Here is a 17,164-nt window from a genome sequence, read left to right on the forward strand (position 1 = left end):
AAGTAATAATGAAAGATATATTCTATTTGTGTAGATAAGGATGAAAGCTCCATCTAGAATGTTGCGTCTATGTGTGTATCAATATTTTACAGTATTCTTTTATGTATAACGTGTGTTTTTAACTTTCTCTTTAAAACAAGAACATTGTCAAATTAAGAGTTAAAGTTAAATATAAAATTGTAAAAAACAATATATTTTACGTTCAAAAAGTCTTAAGAATTTATATATATAAAGATAGATTAAACATCTTAAAATAAATCTATAAAATCATGTAATTGTAAGCCCAATATTGCTTATCTATAAATTTGTTTTTAAATTTTTTATATATTTCTGACGAATTTTTCATTTTAGAGAATACTTTAATAATATAGTACTCTTTAAGAAAATTGTAACATATAAAAGAAAAATTAATTTTAAGGGCTAAAAAGGGCAAAAATTTATTTATTGAGAAAAATCACATAATCAACTTTATTGATTATAATATAATAGTATAAAACGGGAAAGACCGATGGTAGTAAAAGATGCGATAATAACATCGATCATATTTGCAATTATACACATAATACAAAAAAATCTATATACATTGAAACTTCGTAATAGCGAACTTTGAAATAGCGTACAACATCCCTTCCATACGTACTAAACGTATATGAATAGCAAATAGAATAGTGGTAAAATCGCAAGCCCCAATACGGCCTCGAATTTCGTGAGTTAGAAGTTAAGCGGGGACAGTCTTGTTATTACGTTCAGAATCCAAACCACGCGCTATTATAAAGTTCCCAGACTGCAACAATAAAAGAAACACAAACATCTCAGATAACAAAATGTTAATATTTTTCAATAAATTCTATTTTATAAATTTATTTTAAAATGTTTAAAGTAATTCTTCATAACATCAATATGCTTGACATCTTTGTTACAAAGCTTCAAAACATTTTTTAAAGTAATTGGAACACTATTTAGAGTTCTTCTATCTAGACATTCTTCTAAACATCTGATGTTTTGAAAATGTTTATCTTTCATGATGTTTTCGAGCTTTGGAAATAGCATAAAATTCGAAAGAGTTGGACGAAGAGATGACTAATATCAACAACGCTTTTCTTAGTCAAAAAAGTTACATAACAATATCCCTGTACCCAATACCATCGTTTTAACCAAGAAAGAGGTTATTAAGATAGCTCATTTTATTAACCGGATCTGTCTCTTTTGGATTTTATGCTGTTCTCAAAATTCAAAAACATTATGAAAGGAAAATATTTTCAAGACATCGAGGATATTCAGAGAAATGTAACAAATGCTCTCAGAATAGCATTTAAACTATGCGACTTAAAAAAAGAAAGTTTTGAGGCTTTGTATAAAAAATTTAAAAAAGTTTATTATGCATAACTACTTTGAAAAATATAAAACAGTTTGTTATTTTTGTACTTTTTTATTACTATATTTTATTATTGTACTTTTTTACTAATACAATTCGGGAACTTTATTGTCAGACCGTGTGTGTATACGCGCTTACGCACATACACACACGCGCGCGCGCATTTTGCAAATTGCCATATGCGCATACACACACATAATTACACACACATATAAACGTTTATATACATAAAATTGCAAAAAATCGCAAAATATGCGAAGAAATTCATGTTCAATCTTAATATAAGTCTTTTTTCTAAAATACAGTACATACCTTGAAGAACAATACAAAGACAAAAGAATTGCATCATTATTAATTAAAAATATTCCTTTTTATATATCTTTTGATTTCTGTAAATTTTTTTGAATAGAATCGTATAGATTCAAGAGAAAAAGAAACCGAGAACAAAATCAAACATTGAATCATGAAGACTGAAGTGCATGGCGCCGTAAGTCTTTCGATACATCTTGTTTCGATCATATAGTCGCACAAATATGTGATATCAAAAACCTAAAAAAATCCATACAATAATAATAGCAAGAATATTAATACAACAAATGAAATTTTGTCCACAAAATAATACAATTAAAAAATTTTTTTTTCTGTGAATCATTCAATATAAATAAATATTTCTTTGAATGGAATTGCATAGATCTGTATCATATGGAAATTACGTCGTAAATAATAGATTCGCTCCTTTTTTTAAACTTTCAGGATACGCATCCTAGGAAATTCTCAGGGTATAACATTTTTTGTCATCAAGATCCACTGGATTCCAAAGTCTTCGAAGTTAAATTTGTAACGATTCAAAGTCAAATGCACTTCAGTCTTTTATTTAACAATCTAGTACAGTCGTGTCCAGAATTCAATTTCCATTCTTCATAATAAATTACAAGATTTTTTTCAAGAATTTCTTTAAAGATTTTATAAATATGTTTTTAAAGTTCGTTTCCTTTTTTGGGATTTCTAAATCCAGTCCTAACTTATTTTTATCTTTTATGGTAACTCATCAGATGGTAATGGGCCCAAGTCTTGATCGCCAGGTCCCATTGGTCCATCCACATCAGCATCCGAACCCATAGGAAGCCCAACCACTTCTGGTTGAGAGACTGCCCCTTCAGCAACCTGAAGAAGCATAGGATTTCCAGCAGCATCCAGAACAGGATCGGCTGTGGCTTCAGCGAGATTCGTCACTGATTTGGACTTAACACACTGAAAGTCAACGTGACGACTCTTGGCCTCTTCTTTTTCCCAAGACATGTGGATAAAGGGTCGCTGAACATAATTGTATATGACCTCAGCGCGACCACCGGCGCGTTTCTTCACTTTCTCTTTATAAGTCGGATAACCCTCGATGCCTAAACGGATTTTTTTGAGACCGCGCTCTTTCATTACTTGCTTAGCCACGTCTCGGTTCTCGATATATTTAAAAAAGCGATACATTGCCGTACTATTGACAGCTGAAAATAAAAAAGTATGACATGAAATAACCCATGTTTAAAATGTAAAGTTCAACCTTTAGAAAATGAAAAGAACCAGAGAAAAGGAGTAAATTGAAAAGTAATAAATTTGAATTAATCAAATATAATAATAAAATTTTTTAATGTTTATTTATATATCTATAGTAATTACGTCTTTATGATAGTATTTGAAGTTTATTAGTTAAGTTGCACACAAATTTCAGTTCGCTATATAAATTCCAACACTTCCTAAGTGTGTGAGCGGTTAAATATATGGCACACAGGATCGTATTAATATCGCAAGCTACCTTGAGCATTCATTGTTGAAGAAAACAGGTGGAACTAATGGAGATTATGCACCTTTAAAGACAAAGCTAATCGATTTTGCATTAAACACAGTGATAATGTGTAAAATTAACTTTCACTTACTGTATTTCATAGCTAAAAAAGTTGCATGTATTTTCTTAAAGCTTTTGAAAGTTACTTATAGCAAATTATACGAACTATATAAAAAATATCTATGCAAAAAGAAGATTTAAGAGAATTATTTTAAGTAAATTATACTACACAAAGTATTCATAATATTGTAATATTTGGTTTTTAATGAATAAAATAATTTAACAGTACACTTATAAAACACTTTATATTGTTAAATTATTTATATAAAATTAAGTTGTGAAAGTGACATACTATCCAAATTTAATATTTTTGTATACAAATTATAATATAAAACAGTCAGAAGTTAAGAATGAGGAATTCCAAATATTTATTCATTTTTACAATAGAATTCTCAATTTAGCTAGAGATACATATAAATGTTTTAAAACTAGAGATACATAATATGTGAATACTTCTGATATATATGTAAAAAAATCCGATTTACTTACTTTGGGAATATTCTTCTCCCATTTGAGGTGGATACTCCTCATCCCAATCGACAACATCGTCTTCGAGCAAGACAACAATGTGGCATTCGCGATCACCGCGTCGTGCACTGTTCACCATCAATGGTAAAATCAAGTCCTCCAAGAATACTTCGAACTGGCAGCGTGCACCTTCATTCGACAATTCGTGTAGCAATCCTCCTGCAACAACAAACTTTTTAATTTTGAAAATTCTTATAAAAAATAAATCAATTTTCTATTAGTTTAATATTTTTTTCCATTTATATACATGATTTTCTTCAATTATAATTAATTCAATCTTAAAATGTTCTTAAGATGTTCACACTCTTGAGACGTCTGATTAATTAAATCACAATTTTGTACACAAAAAATATTTGTTATATAATATTATATGATTTGTTTTTATTTATTATTTTTGTATTTATATATTTTTTATTATCATACTTTATATATTAATTGCTTATATAATAAAAAATATAATACTTATACACTTATAATAAAAAAAGAATATAAACTTCTTAAAATTTAAAGAAAGTTATGCAACAAAATTAATAAAGCTATACACACATATACATATATACAAATATTTTTTTTGTTCATAATACTTACTGAGATTTTGACATTTTACAGTGCTAGCATCAAAAGGCACTAGCAGATAGTCGCAAGCTTCTCGTAGTTCTTGAACACTTACAGTCGGGGGACACCGAATTACTCCGCCCTTATAATACTCTAGGATAGCGCGGAAAACCATGGCAGAAATGCCATCGGCAACCTCATACTCTCCACGTTCATTAGGTTGAGCATATTCTACACCTGAACTGAACATACGACCCAACATTGTATTGGGATGCGCTGTGAATAAAGCCGGATCAACAATAAATCTGAAACAAGAAAAGATCAAAATGCAAATAGATTTAAGAGTGCCTTTATATAATTTGCAAATCGTAAAACGTAGTTGGCAAATGCTGACGCAGAATGACAATTACCGCACGCAAAATACATGCAGATGAAAACCAACCGCAATGAAAAAATAAATACAATTTTCATTCTGAATCTGCGTTTGCAAATTATGCATGGGCTTAATAAAGAGAAGAGAGAATTTAAAATCAATAAACTAAAAGAATAACTAAATTGGAATGTCCTTCAGCAATATATTTTGACTGCATTCCATTTTCCTTGTTGTTCATCAAATGTTAAATGAGGTTAAAATGATATAGCATACGTTTTTTATCAAAGGCAGCTTCTTTTCTGAGATATATAATGATAATTATAATTTTTTAATAATGTAAAAGTAGCTTTCTAAAGCTTTTAGCTCTCTACAGAAAGTAACACTATATTATATTACAGCTCGTTAAAAACATTAAGATTTAACTGAAATATGTACATCTTAATTTTATATTTTTAATTAATTAATATTATACATATATATATATATTTTATAAAGTATACATATTTTATTAATTTATTAATTCTATTATCACCTGGTATTATCGACAATGAGTGTAATTCTTTCATCGCTAGCTGGCTGATTGCTAACTCCAGTAATAGATGCTGTCGCCGATCCTCCCGACATTGTGTTGTCTTTGCTACTGTTTTGATTTTGAGTCTGACTCTGTTTGGCCATATTGACGTTTGAACGAATTCTGTGGAAAAAATTAATCTCTCTTAATGAATATATCTAGCATATATTTTTTCAAGGGTAGGAAACTTTTTGATAGATACATGATAATGATATCAACACGGTTTATAAGACCTACCTTATAAATTACGAAGCCCGGTAGCTTGATTTTGAGAGGTCATAAGAAGAAAAGAATATAATTGTTTGAAATAAACATTTCTAAATAGACATTTAGAATTTGTTTCTCCTGTTATTTAAAATAAATAAATAAAATAAATAAAACATAAATATTTATAATGATATTACATAGATTGAAATAGAATAAAAAATAAATAAAATTTATCATTTTTATAATATATATTGTTTATAATGTATCATTTATATTATATTATCTCTACGAAAGCTTCCTATTACTCTATAATATATACTGTTCTACAATATTATATATGTATATATATATATATATACACACACACACATATATATATATATATATATATATATATATATGTGTGTATGTATGTATCATAATCAAAGTGTTAACTCAGTAAATGTATATACTTACTGTAATCTGCCATAGTCAAAGTATTGATTAGTAATACATTTACTAAAGTTAACACTTTGACTATAACATAAAATATAATATATACATATATACATATGGTCCCCAAAAAGTCCGGAAAAATAAAAATCCGATAAAATATCTCGAAAACAAAGCATTTTTCAAAAAAATGTTTCAGACAAAAGTTGAGGGATTTAAAAAGATCTATTTACTAATCTTTATTTGATTCTGGGTGGCGTCTCCAAGATCAGATAAAAGTCAATTTTTTTAAATAAAAACTCCGAATTTTTGTTGCATATTCTTATAACATACTTTGAGAGCTTTTCAAAACATTACAATAACATTATTTTTTAGATACTTTTCAAGTTGAGGCTTAAAAGTTACAATACCGCCGACATTAGCATTATTTAAGATGCTTGACTGATAATTAGAATCTTTTAAAAGCTACTCATGATCTTGACGTACGAGATCATGACCTTGAACAGCATTTAAAAAGTTTTAACCATCAATCAAATTAGTTGGACCCCTTAGATATAATGGTAATGTCGCAATAACTTTCAAGCCTTACAATTAAAAAAAAAGTAATTTTAAAAAATAATTTTATTGTAGTATTTTGATAAGTTCGAGGTATACTACAAAACATGCAACAAAAAATGAGGGATTTTTATTTTAAAAAATTGGAGTAACTTTGACCTAATCTTGGCGACACTACCCAGGGTCAAACAAATGTAATCAATAAATAGATCTTTTTAAATCTTATAACTTTTGTTTGAAACATTTTTCTGAAAAATGCTTTATTTTCGATATATTTTAACATTTCTGGATTTTTTGAAGATTCCCTGTATAATCTATAATATGTACAGGGTGTTCACTGTAACAGTCCACACGATTTTTTTAGATACTTCCGACAATTAAAAGGATTGGAATGACCAAATTACTGACTTTACAGTCGTATAAAAATCTCCGAATTGATTGAACGAAATTAGAAATTTTTTTACAGGATTAAAGTAGATGCAAAATTAGAAGGTGGTGCAGTAGACTTTATACTAAAATCGAAAAAAGTTAAAAATTTACTTAATTTTTTTTTTATTTTAGCATAAAGTCCACTATATCACCTATAATTTTGCGTCTACTTTAATCCTGTAAAAGAATTCTTTATTTCCTCAATTTATTTGGAAACTTTTATACAACTGTAACGTCAATAATTTAGTCACTCTAGCATCCCCTTAAAAAGAAAAGTTAAAAAGCTGAATATTGTACATGTGTTTCATAGGATCTACAACATGCGATAAAAAAAATTTTAAAACTTTTTTTAATAAAAAAAGTCAAGGTTATTTTAAATATTTTAAGTAATATCATACAATTTTTTTCTATTATATTGAGATCTTCAAGAATTTAATGCTGTTAATAACGTTATTTTTATTGATTTTATACACACGTAATATGTATCATAAATATCATTAATAAAGAAAGATTATGTAAACAAATTTTATTGATTTATAATTTATATAAGCAAATATTCAAATCGCTTTCTTATTTTTTTAACAAATTATCTGACTTCTGCTTTTTTTAACAAATTATTATGCATAGCAGCTATTACACTATTTTGATCCAAATTTGCCTATAATCATTTTTCCTCAAAGATTTTGAATATTATTTATTGGTGTTTAATACACAAAAGATTTTAAATGATCCTACAAGAAAACATTCATCGGAAATAAATCTGGAAATGTGCCAACCATCGGACTGGTCTGTATGTACTTATATATCTGATTTTTTAAAATATCCTGAAAATATTTAATTTTGAACTATTTGTGCACTATGGACTGGGTAAAATGGATAAAATAGCAATAAAATTAAAAATCAATAAAATTTGTACATATAGTCTCTTTTTATTAATGGACATTTATGATACATATTATATGTTTATTATATTATGTGTATAAAATCAATAAAACATCAATAAAAGCGATTCTCGATAGTATATTGAATTCGTCTTGAAGACCACTACAATACTGAGGAAAAAAAATTGTAAAACGCTATTTAAAAAATTCAAGATGACCTTGATTTTTTATTTAAAAAACTTTTTCAAATTTTTTATCGTATGTTTTTGCCTGCATGAACATTCACTTTTCAACTTGTCTTGATAACTGTTGATAAAAGTGTCTAAAATCTAAAAAATAGTACGGACCGTTACGCCGTGAGAACATTCAGTATATATTCTAAATTTTATATAGAAAGAGAACTGTTAATTATATAGATTAAGATATATTATCATTTTTTAAAAAGGTCATTTAAAATACTTTATGAAAAAAAAAAAATTAAAATAAATTTCATACAGTTATTAAATATATGTATATACAATTTTTAAATGGCAGTTCAAAATTTAATAAAATAAAAATTTTATACCAATCTTAAAAAGTACCATATTTTATTTCATTAATATCAATTTTAATTAAGTAAAACTTCTGAATTATATTTTCAAAATTAGAAAGAAATAAGCGCGTATATAAGAAGTATACTCTTGCTTTTATCTATTACGTGCATTTACCTGTTAATGAATTTCGTGACCTGCGAATTTCTGCCGGAATTGAAAGAATGACAATGCCGATCGCCACTGCTGTCCCTCTGTACCAGACAAGATTTCGGCTTCGACGAGCCACCACAACTATACATGCACAGAACAACCACGTAATCTTATACTAATCGGCTACTTATACAAGCACCTGTGCGATGTTTCTACTACGCTACTTCATAAAAATTTGTTGCTTCCGGAACATTTGATATATGTACATACATATTATAAAATATCAGTAGTGCAATTAAAGCCAAATTTCCGTGATAAAAGAGAAAATGACGTTTTAAGTATGTTAATAATGAGAAATTAAATTACGAAATTAAGTTATGAAAATAATCTTTGTTTATTATATGCATAACCATTATTATATAATATATATTATATATATTATATTACACAGTACAACACACATTCCCTCCCATGGGGAAAAAAATCAAAGAAATTCTGAAAATAGATGTAAAAAAATACCAGTGTCTCGGCGTTTTATCAGATCAAGTCATTTTTATGCAGTCATTTATCGTATTTGCTTCATATTAACTTTTTACAATTATTTTAAATTACATAATTTTTTAAAATAAATAATTGACGTTTTTGTATGAAATTATGCGATAAGTCCAAATACAAAAAAAAACAACTGAGAATTATTTTTTTTCATATATTTTCAAATTTTTGTATAATAATACAATTATAATTATAAATTATTATAAGAATCTTGATTGTTTGATTTGCCGTTTTGTATCACGAATAACAGTATTCACCAAGCATGTGTCTGATGTCTCTTCTTTTGAAGTTTTTCTCAATAATCGCAATGTCTTAGTGAAATACTTCATCATGTTCATCATTGAATTCACTCAAATTTTGTGGAAAAAAATCCAAATGATTATGAAGAAAGTATATTTTGAGTGATATGTTAACTTTCATTGCATGAAAAATCGAAATCATTTCAGCAACAATTTTTTTTTTGTAATTGTCGACTCTTTTATTGCACAGAAAATTTTCAACAATGGCGAAGTAAGACAGTATCGAAACACGAGTATGCTTTCCTAAAATACCTACTTTCAGAATCTCTTTGAATTTTTCATGGAAGAAAACCTGTACAGTATTATAAAAAGATATTTGATATGATACTTAAAAACATTAACTTTATAATCTGATAAAACGTCGAGAAACGGGTATTTTTTTTACATCTATTTTCAGAATCTCTTTGATTTTTTCATGGAAGAAAAAAAATCGATTTTTGTTGTACTGTGTTATTTATATTTATATAATATTTATATTCATAATCATTATTTGGTGCAAAGTCGATATTCATATATTTATATCATAGGAAAAAATTCAATAATTATATTATCAATTATTATATTCAGTATGTGCATGCATGCACGTACAGAACAACGTGTATGAAGTTGACCTCGCACTTTTCGAATTTTTCTTGATTATGCTGTATTACAGCACAACATTTGTACTGACTTGAATCACAAAAAAAGTCGATAGCTCAAACAAAAATTGCAAAAAAAAAAAGAATAAAAAATATTCACTAGCCCTTTTTTGTAATTAACTTAAATCTTTTTTTTAAATTGGTTAACTTATTGATTATTTTTACTTACACGTGCCTTTTTTATCACTTTTTATAATTATTTACTGATTGTCAGAGAGGATAAGCATAGTTTTCATCCATTTTTACAAATGTTTCAATCTCATTATTATCCAAATTATCTTTATTTATAAATGGCACGTAATAAAATTAACATGTCATTTCTCGCTTTTGATGTTATCATTCAATATGGTTGTAGTGACTAAAAAAAACTTCCTTATAGGAATAAGATATTGAAATTTTTCCAACGACACAATACAACATAAATTAATGCCAATTTAAAAAAAAGAATTTTAACTTAATCGCAAACAAGTACGGAGTCAGCAAAATTTGTTATTCATTTTTTGCAATTTTGTTTGAGTTATCGAATTTTTATTTGTAGTACAAGTCAGCACAAACGTAGTACAATATGACACAATGAAGAAAAATATGAGATTCGAAAAGTGCGAGCCAGCAAAAATTAGGTTTTATTTTTTGGAAAACGCTTCATGTTATTAAGTTGCAACAAACGTGTAGCACAATGCAGCACAATTAATAAAATATAAAATTATATATTATAAAAATAAAAAATTCAAAAAGTATAGAGCCAACTTCACACACGTTACACAACAGACATGTTAAAAAAACACAAGATAATTATCAAGATTGAATTACTTTATAAAATAATGCATTATCATTACTGTTATTTTTGTAAAAATGTACCTCGTACCATTTACTGCAATATAAGGAACAATTCGTTACTTTTTTTCTTTGTCACTTTTTTTGTGATATTAAAATAAGATATTAGATTTAAAGATTTAATAATTATTTATAGAGATGCATCGGATATCTGAGAAATATCCAGCATTTCTGGTATTTTTTTATTATTCATCCGGATAACTGGATATCATTGGTATTCGATAATATATCCTGTTGAAATTTTATATTGATAGTTTGCGTCATTAATACAGAATTATTCTTTTTCAGTTAAATTGCTTGTACATCATTTTTCCTTCTTTTCTTTCATATTGAGAAGATAAAGAAAATTATTGTCGCTATTTATTTTTTTTTTAAGTCTTTTTTCATCAGATATCCGGCAGGATATCCGAGAAAATATGGTATCTAATTAGATAATTGCCCTACCGGATATCCGAAAAGAATTTGACAATTTAACAATTCTTTATAATATTTGCAGTCAATTATTAAATAATTAAGAATACACCGAATCGTAAAATTACCGGATATCGGATAATTTTACGATCTGGTGCATTCCTAATTATTTTTAATAATCAATATTAATTAATAGAAATAATTAGTATTAAATTCTAAGCTAGTTTATATAGAAAAATTTTCTTTACATTAAACTTATTTAATAATTCTTTATATGTATATATATATATATATATATATATATATATATTATATATATTTTTAATAAATGTTTATTTTTAAGAATTCAGATTATAATTTACAAACCGAAATTTTGAGAATCTAGAAGAAGGAAACAGTGGAGGAAAAATGACAATAGAATATTAAAATTGTATATACAAATTATTTAAGTATATAGAGCTTTTAAAAGGTAAAAAGGAAAATTAAAATGAGGAAAGGGGAATAATGGATTCTGCTCACCTATAGGGAGAGAGGGAAGATTTCATTACAAAAAAAAAACTAGACATAAGTTGGGTTGAACCTTGCTTCACATGAAAAGCTGTAAATGTTCATGGAACCTTGTTTCATGTCAGTTTAGAACGTTTCATGCAAAGCAAGATTAAATCCAAACCTACATGTTTAATTTTTTTTGTAGTGGAGCACTCCACAGAAGAGATAGAACTCACTGTATACACACCTGCATTTTACAACGCAAAGTAAGATTCCATGTGGGCTTACAACTTTCCACACAAAGCGAGATTCAACTCGAAATATACCAAATAATGTTATATTACTGCTCAAAATATCAGAGAGAATAATTAACTTAATTGTTAATAACTTTTTAATAAACATTAACCTATAGCTAAAACTTTTCAAAGAGCACTCAATGTTATGAGTTTGACGACATATATAACTGATTTCCTTATATTAAATAATTATTTAACTTTGGCCCTAATCTTTATGGACACATAGATATATATGCTCGAATGTAATTATATATTTATAATATATATGACAATATGCATATGTATGTATATATTTGTATACAAATCAAAATATAAATATTAAAGACAAAATTTCAATGTGTATATTTTCTTCATTTATGTAAGCTTTAAGTATAATTATATTTAATGAATATTTAATGAATTTTTTGCCAATTGGCAAAATGCATATAAGTTTATATATAAAGAATAATTTGCATGCAAATAATGAATTTGTAAGAGCAAATCTAAGTGCATGCTGAAAAATCTAAGACATTGTAAAAACTAAAATCAGAACTAGTCTCTTTTTGTTCTTATAAACTTAAATGAAACAATAGACTCTAACTTGACTTCTCAACTTTTTAAATGTTAATAATGACATCCTTGTTTTGTAACATATAACAGAAATGGTAATAAATTCGTTACTATGAATTTATATAAATCATTCCATGAGCATTCTCTCTATAATATTGCAGAATCTAAAACTGAATAATTAAAATTGAAGTAAGACTATTCACGAATTACCTTAGCCTATTTTTGTACAAGCGATGCCTTTCCTCTTTGTAATCAGTCTCTGTATCACTGCTGCTGTCTTGCATATAACTGATGCGTTCCGACGGATTTAACATGTTATACCACCTGACAAAAATAGAAAACATATACATTGTAGATAGGAAGAAATCCACGATCTTGCCGTCTTTCCTCTTTTCCACAAAACATTGACCAAACATTTAGAAGATACATTAGTATGCTAGATTTATTCCTTTATGAAAAAAAATGTCTTAAATTTTTGATAAATATCTTAACCTTGGAAAATCATTATAGGCTGCACAAGTTTCTCTTCTTTATATTATCTTGTTTTTTTATAATATCAAACAACGATTTTTGTCATTCTCATATTCTATTCGTCAACGTATAATAAATTTCTAGATTTTTTTGTTTATTTATCAAATACAAAGATGTTAAAAGATGAAACGAAAAGCGATGTCTTCTATCGGGACTTTAAAATTTTCAAAATGTTTTGACCTTTTTGGACTGTGTTTTAAAAATTCGAAATCTTTTATCAGATACATCAAGGATCGTATAATACAGTATAAATAACGATGTATAAATATATAATAATAACTTTGAGAGAGCAACAATCAAAAAAGATCAAAAGCAATCTGTCTACCGACTTGATCGGACGTGTTATTGCGTTATTTTTGAAAAATTTGATCGGCTTCAAACGCGCAATTGAGTTTATGCTACTCTTTTAGACTTTCGTGTTCTGCTTTTATTATATTGTTTTTTGTTACTCACTGTATAGACGGCATTTTCGATTCTGACCGTATCGACTCTGTGTTAAAGGGACTATTCTCACACGAAGAAGAAGAAGAAGAACGATAATATTGTACTTACGAGCTCGAGAGAGACCAACCGAGCCGTTTAAAAAATCTCTTTGTGGCCTTGCAGATCTCCAGATCGTATGAATCAGCACGAATGTGGGTTAACTTGATAACAATGGCCCTTCAATTGATAAATGTAATAAAACTACATGCACCTAATGTACCGATGCACATCAATGCACATTTATTTATTAAAGATCTGTTTTTTTATATCTGCAAAAGGGCATTGGTTGTATATTTCTTGAGATTCTTGAAAGAGATGAAAATTACAAAAATGAGCAAATTCACTAGATTTTAACCAATAAAATTATAAATATTCTAGTGAATTTGCTCACTTTTGTAATTTTAGGTTTGTTCTTTTTAGATAAAGTTCTTGTACTAAAAGCCATCACACGCAAAAGGCGCTGTGGCCTTAGGATGTTATTACATGAAACGCGGAAACGCGGAAGACAAAATTAATTAAACTTTACTAGATTTCTACACTTCCGTGGGATTTCTGTTCCGCCTGTTTTGATCTTTTAATATTACATGGAGCATAATTTCCGCAAAAAAGCGGAACGGTATAGTGACAGATACACTTTTGTATTTATTTGAAAAAATTATATTCACTTAATTCATTGCAATTTTTATTAATATGCTTATCGTTTCAACTTATGTATTGAATATGAGCATTTTAATCAATAAATATTGATAAAAATTAATAATTTATTATTCCTCGTTCCGCTTTTCCGTTCAAATTGGACTCCATGTAATAATAGGAGATCAAAACAGACGGAACAAAACGCGGAAATCTAATAAAGTTTAGTTAATTTTGTTTTCCACGTTTCTGCATTTCCGCGCTTCATGTAATGGCACTCTAAAGGCGCGTTCACATCTCGATGGAAAAGCGGAAAGCGGAAAAGTAACAGCCAATCAGAACTCTAGCTGGTAGTCTACAATTTCGACTTTTTGTACTACTTACTACCAGCACAAATTTTGATTGGCTACTGCTTTTCCGCTTTCTGCTTTTCTATCAAGATGTGAACGCGCTCTAACGGTGCATACCCATGCAGCGAAATAATGTAATGCGAAACGAGAGTGGAACCAATCACGTTCCATATTTCTCAATAATTTTTAGAAGAATAGCTTTTGTGCACGCAGCTGCATAATATACGTACACATTTGTATATTAATATGGATATGCACATGCCGTGTATACATCCATGCAATGTTAATTAATTATCTATGGCCTAATTTTCACGATCAAGAGTTTAAACTGGATCAGAATCTAATAGCGTTTTTGGTCCGACCGGGATTGCACCAACTTGGATTAGAAAATGCTTTGCTATTGGTTGACGTTACGCTCTACTAATAGGAAACATCATTACTTCAACCGAAGTTAGTGCAAACTCGCTCGACATGTGATTGGTTGCGTAAAGTCCGCAAAGTGTTTTTTACGCTACATGGGTATTCACGTTTCAACGCAACAAAAATGACGGAATATGTGTATTCCGCTCTCGACTACGGAAAGAGATACATCGAATAGGGCCCCAGGGGTCCTATTCTTTTTGGCTTTTTTGCACCAATTCATTTTTCTTCTTCTTCTTTCCTCCTGGAAAGAAGTTTTTGTTCGTCTTTTAGCACGCCAAATAACGTGTAATCTTTTACTGTTTTTGCACTTAGACACACAACAACTTGGCATTATTAACTTTAACAACACGATACTGATGATAAACTGGAAAAAAATCTTGAAAAGGTTTTTATTGTATTAATATCAAATGATGATGAATTTGTGTCTTCAACCTCGAGATTGATGCTTGAAAATGTTTCGAAAATGTACGGTTAGCTACATCCAATTGACCCAATATGGACCCTGGTGTATTTCAAATCGTATTTTGTGCATTTCGGCCAATTACGGTATTTTATAATCTAGTGACTTTAATAACACCGTTCTCGCATGGTAGATACCAATTTTATATGAAGAATGCTCCATTCTTCATTCAGTTTTAATGACAATTTATGTGAATTTATGTCTTCTTGTTATTGCCAGAGCATGATGTCAAAGAATAACATCTTTATTCTTATGTGTGTTCGGTTGTGTGTTGAAGACACAAGATTTCAACCTATCAGAAAGCGTCCATTCTATTATTCATGGTTTCTGATAAGTTGAAATCTCTTATTTCCTGTTTCTATTGTCTGTGCTTTTCATTGTGTTTCCAGTTTAAGCATATATGAGGAGTTTTGCGATTTGAAGAAATCCGCCTACCGAGCACCACCCATATCAATTTAGAAACCTGATTTTGTCCACACTTTTCAAACTATAGTTTGGTCTCCTTAGTCTCTATCCTTCATGGCAAAAATTATTTCATATGCTCAAAATAGGGTCTCTGGATGCACTCAATAGAAAGTTACTAGTAAATACCCGTATCAAATGCACGATGTAAACCAATGTAAACTAGACTAAAGAATCTGACCAAATCTGACATCCCTACTGGATGCTGCTGGGTTAGTGAGTTCTGCACAGTTCTGTAAAGCAGTGTGTGGAAGTATATTTGTCTGATTCGTTTTATTGAAGAATTGCAGGGATCTTCCCGCTAAACACCGCAATCATGAAAATGAAAGGATTAAGTTTTACGAGCATGAAGCAGCATCCAGCTGTGAGCACACCAGACTTGCAGTTTATTTTGCGTTGAGGAATGTTGCGATACTCCACTCAATATCTTTTTCTTTTTTCAGCTGCTTCCATTGTATTTTTGCGTAGGCTTAGGAGCCTTTGGTGCGGCGTTCTACACGATCCGTCTAGCATCACGTAATCCCGATGTTTCCTGGCTAAACAAGAAAGAGTCTGAACCATGGAATGACTATAAAACTAAACAATATAAGGTTCCGAGTGTGACAATTACTATTTCACTACTCCAAACTTATTTTGGATGATCCATATCGGAATTCAGGATATTTATTTACTATTTTGCCCTATCTCTGAGGTCTATAAAAAATGTTTGAAAAATCACATACATATGTATACATAAATATATTAAAATTTATATATATGTACATATATGAAATTGTATATAAAATTCCATCTTGAAAGGCGATCATCTAAAGTAAGCTTAGAATAATTCCAAATATATCGATTACTCAGAAGGCAGCTTCTGTATGTGCTCATATTTATGTCTTGTTACAGTTCTATGCAACAAAAGATGAAATCAGCAATGCAAAGAGTCCAGCGCCAGAATATTGAACTGTAATATGTAAACTAGTATTTGTTATAGGAATAAATTGTTATAAATAATTGCTATAAATTACTTTTAAGAACTTTCATCTCTGAACAATACTATTGTTCTTGTGTCCAAATAACAGGACTATAATAGTCTCAAATTATTTCCAGAAGGAATATCTTCAACATCATTGAACATGTATTATAATTTAATTTTTTTTTGTTAGTTTGAGAGAAAGTTTGATATTTAATAAAGTCTGTGTTGCCTGTAAGCGATACTAATATAGGGAATGTATTCTTTTCTTTTCCTCTACTAGTATAGTATTATGAAACCAACTTCCTAT

General features: G+C 28.6%; 2 protein-coding genes across 6 annotated transcripts; one reads left to right on the forward strand and one right to left on the reverse strand.

Annotated features, from left to right (window-relative positions):
- Positions 1–436: 436 nt before the first annotated feature.
- LOC105147098 (BTB/POZ domain-containing protein 10) lies at positions 437–13,912 on the reverse strand. Of its 5 annotated transcripts, none has more exons than XM_011057878.2 (7): positions 13,539–13,911; positions 12,765–12,878; positions 8,511–8,627; positions 5,261–5,422; positions 4,389–4,660; positions 3,762–3,959; positions 437–2,874 (listed from the first exon to the last, which is right to left on the reverse strand). In XM_011057878.2, the coding sequence occupies exons 1-7, from the start codon at positions 13,550–13,552 to the stop codon at positions 2,411–2,413; spliced, it is 1,341 nt and encodes a 446-aa protein (XP_011056180.1). In that variant the 5' UTR covers positions 13,553–13,911; the 3' UTR covers positions 437–2,410. The 5 variants fall into 5 exon arrangements, with proteins under 5 accessions (XP_011056180.1, XP_011056181.1, XP_011056182.1 ...); XM_011057879.2 differs by having other exon boundaries at positions 13,638–13,910; XM_011057880.2 differs by lacking the exon at positions 8,511–8,627 and having other exon boundaries at positions 13,539–13,912.
- A 2,160-nt stretch (positions 13,913–16,072) lies between these two features.
- Positions 16,073–17,102, forward strand: ND-MLRQ (NADH dehydrogenase (ubiquinone) MLRQ subunit). The gene is made up of 3 exons (XM_011057877.2): positions 16,073–16,260; positions 16,340–16,486; positions 16,788–17,102. The coding sequence occupies exons 1-3, from the start codon at positions 16,213–16,215 to the stop codon at positions 16,842–16,844; spliced, it is 252 nt and encodes an 83-aa protein (XP_011056179.1). The 5' UTR covers positions 16,073–16,212; the 3' UTR covers positions 16,845–17,102.
- The last annotated feature ends 62 nt before the right edge of the window (positions 17,103–17,164 follow it).

The sequence above is a fragment of the Acromyrmex echinatior genome, chromosome 14 (assembly GCF_024713525.1).
Source record: "Acromyrmex echinatior isolate Ae372 chromosome 14, ASM2471352v2, whole genome shotgun sequence".
Classification (NCBI taxonomy): domain Eukaryota; kingdom Metazoa; phylum Arthropoda; class Insecta; order Hymenoptera; family Formicidae; genus Acromyrmex; species Acromyrmex echinatior.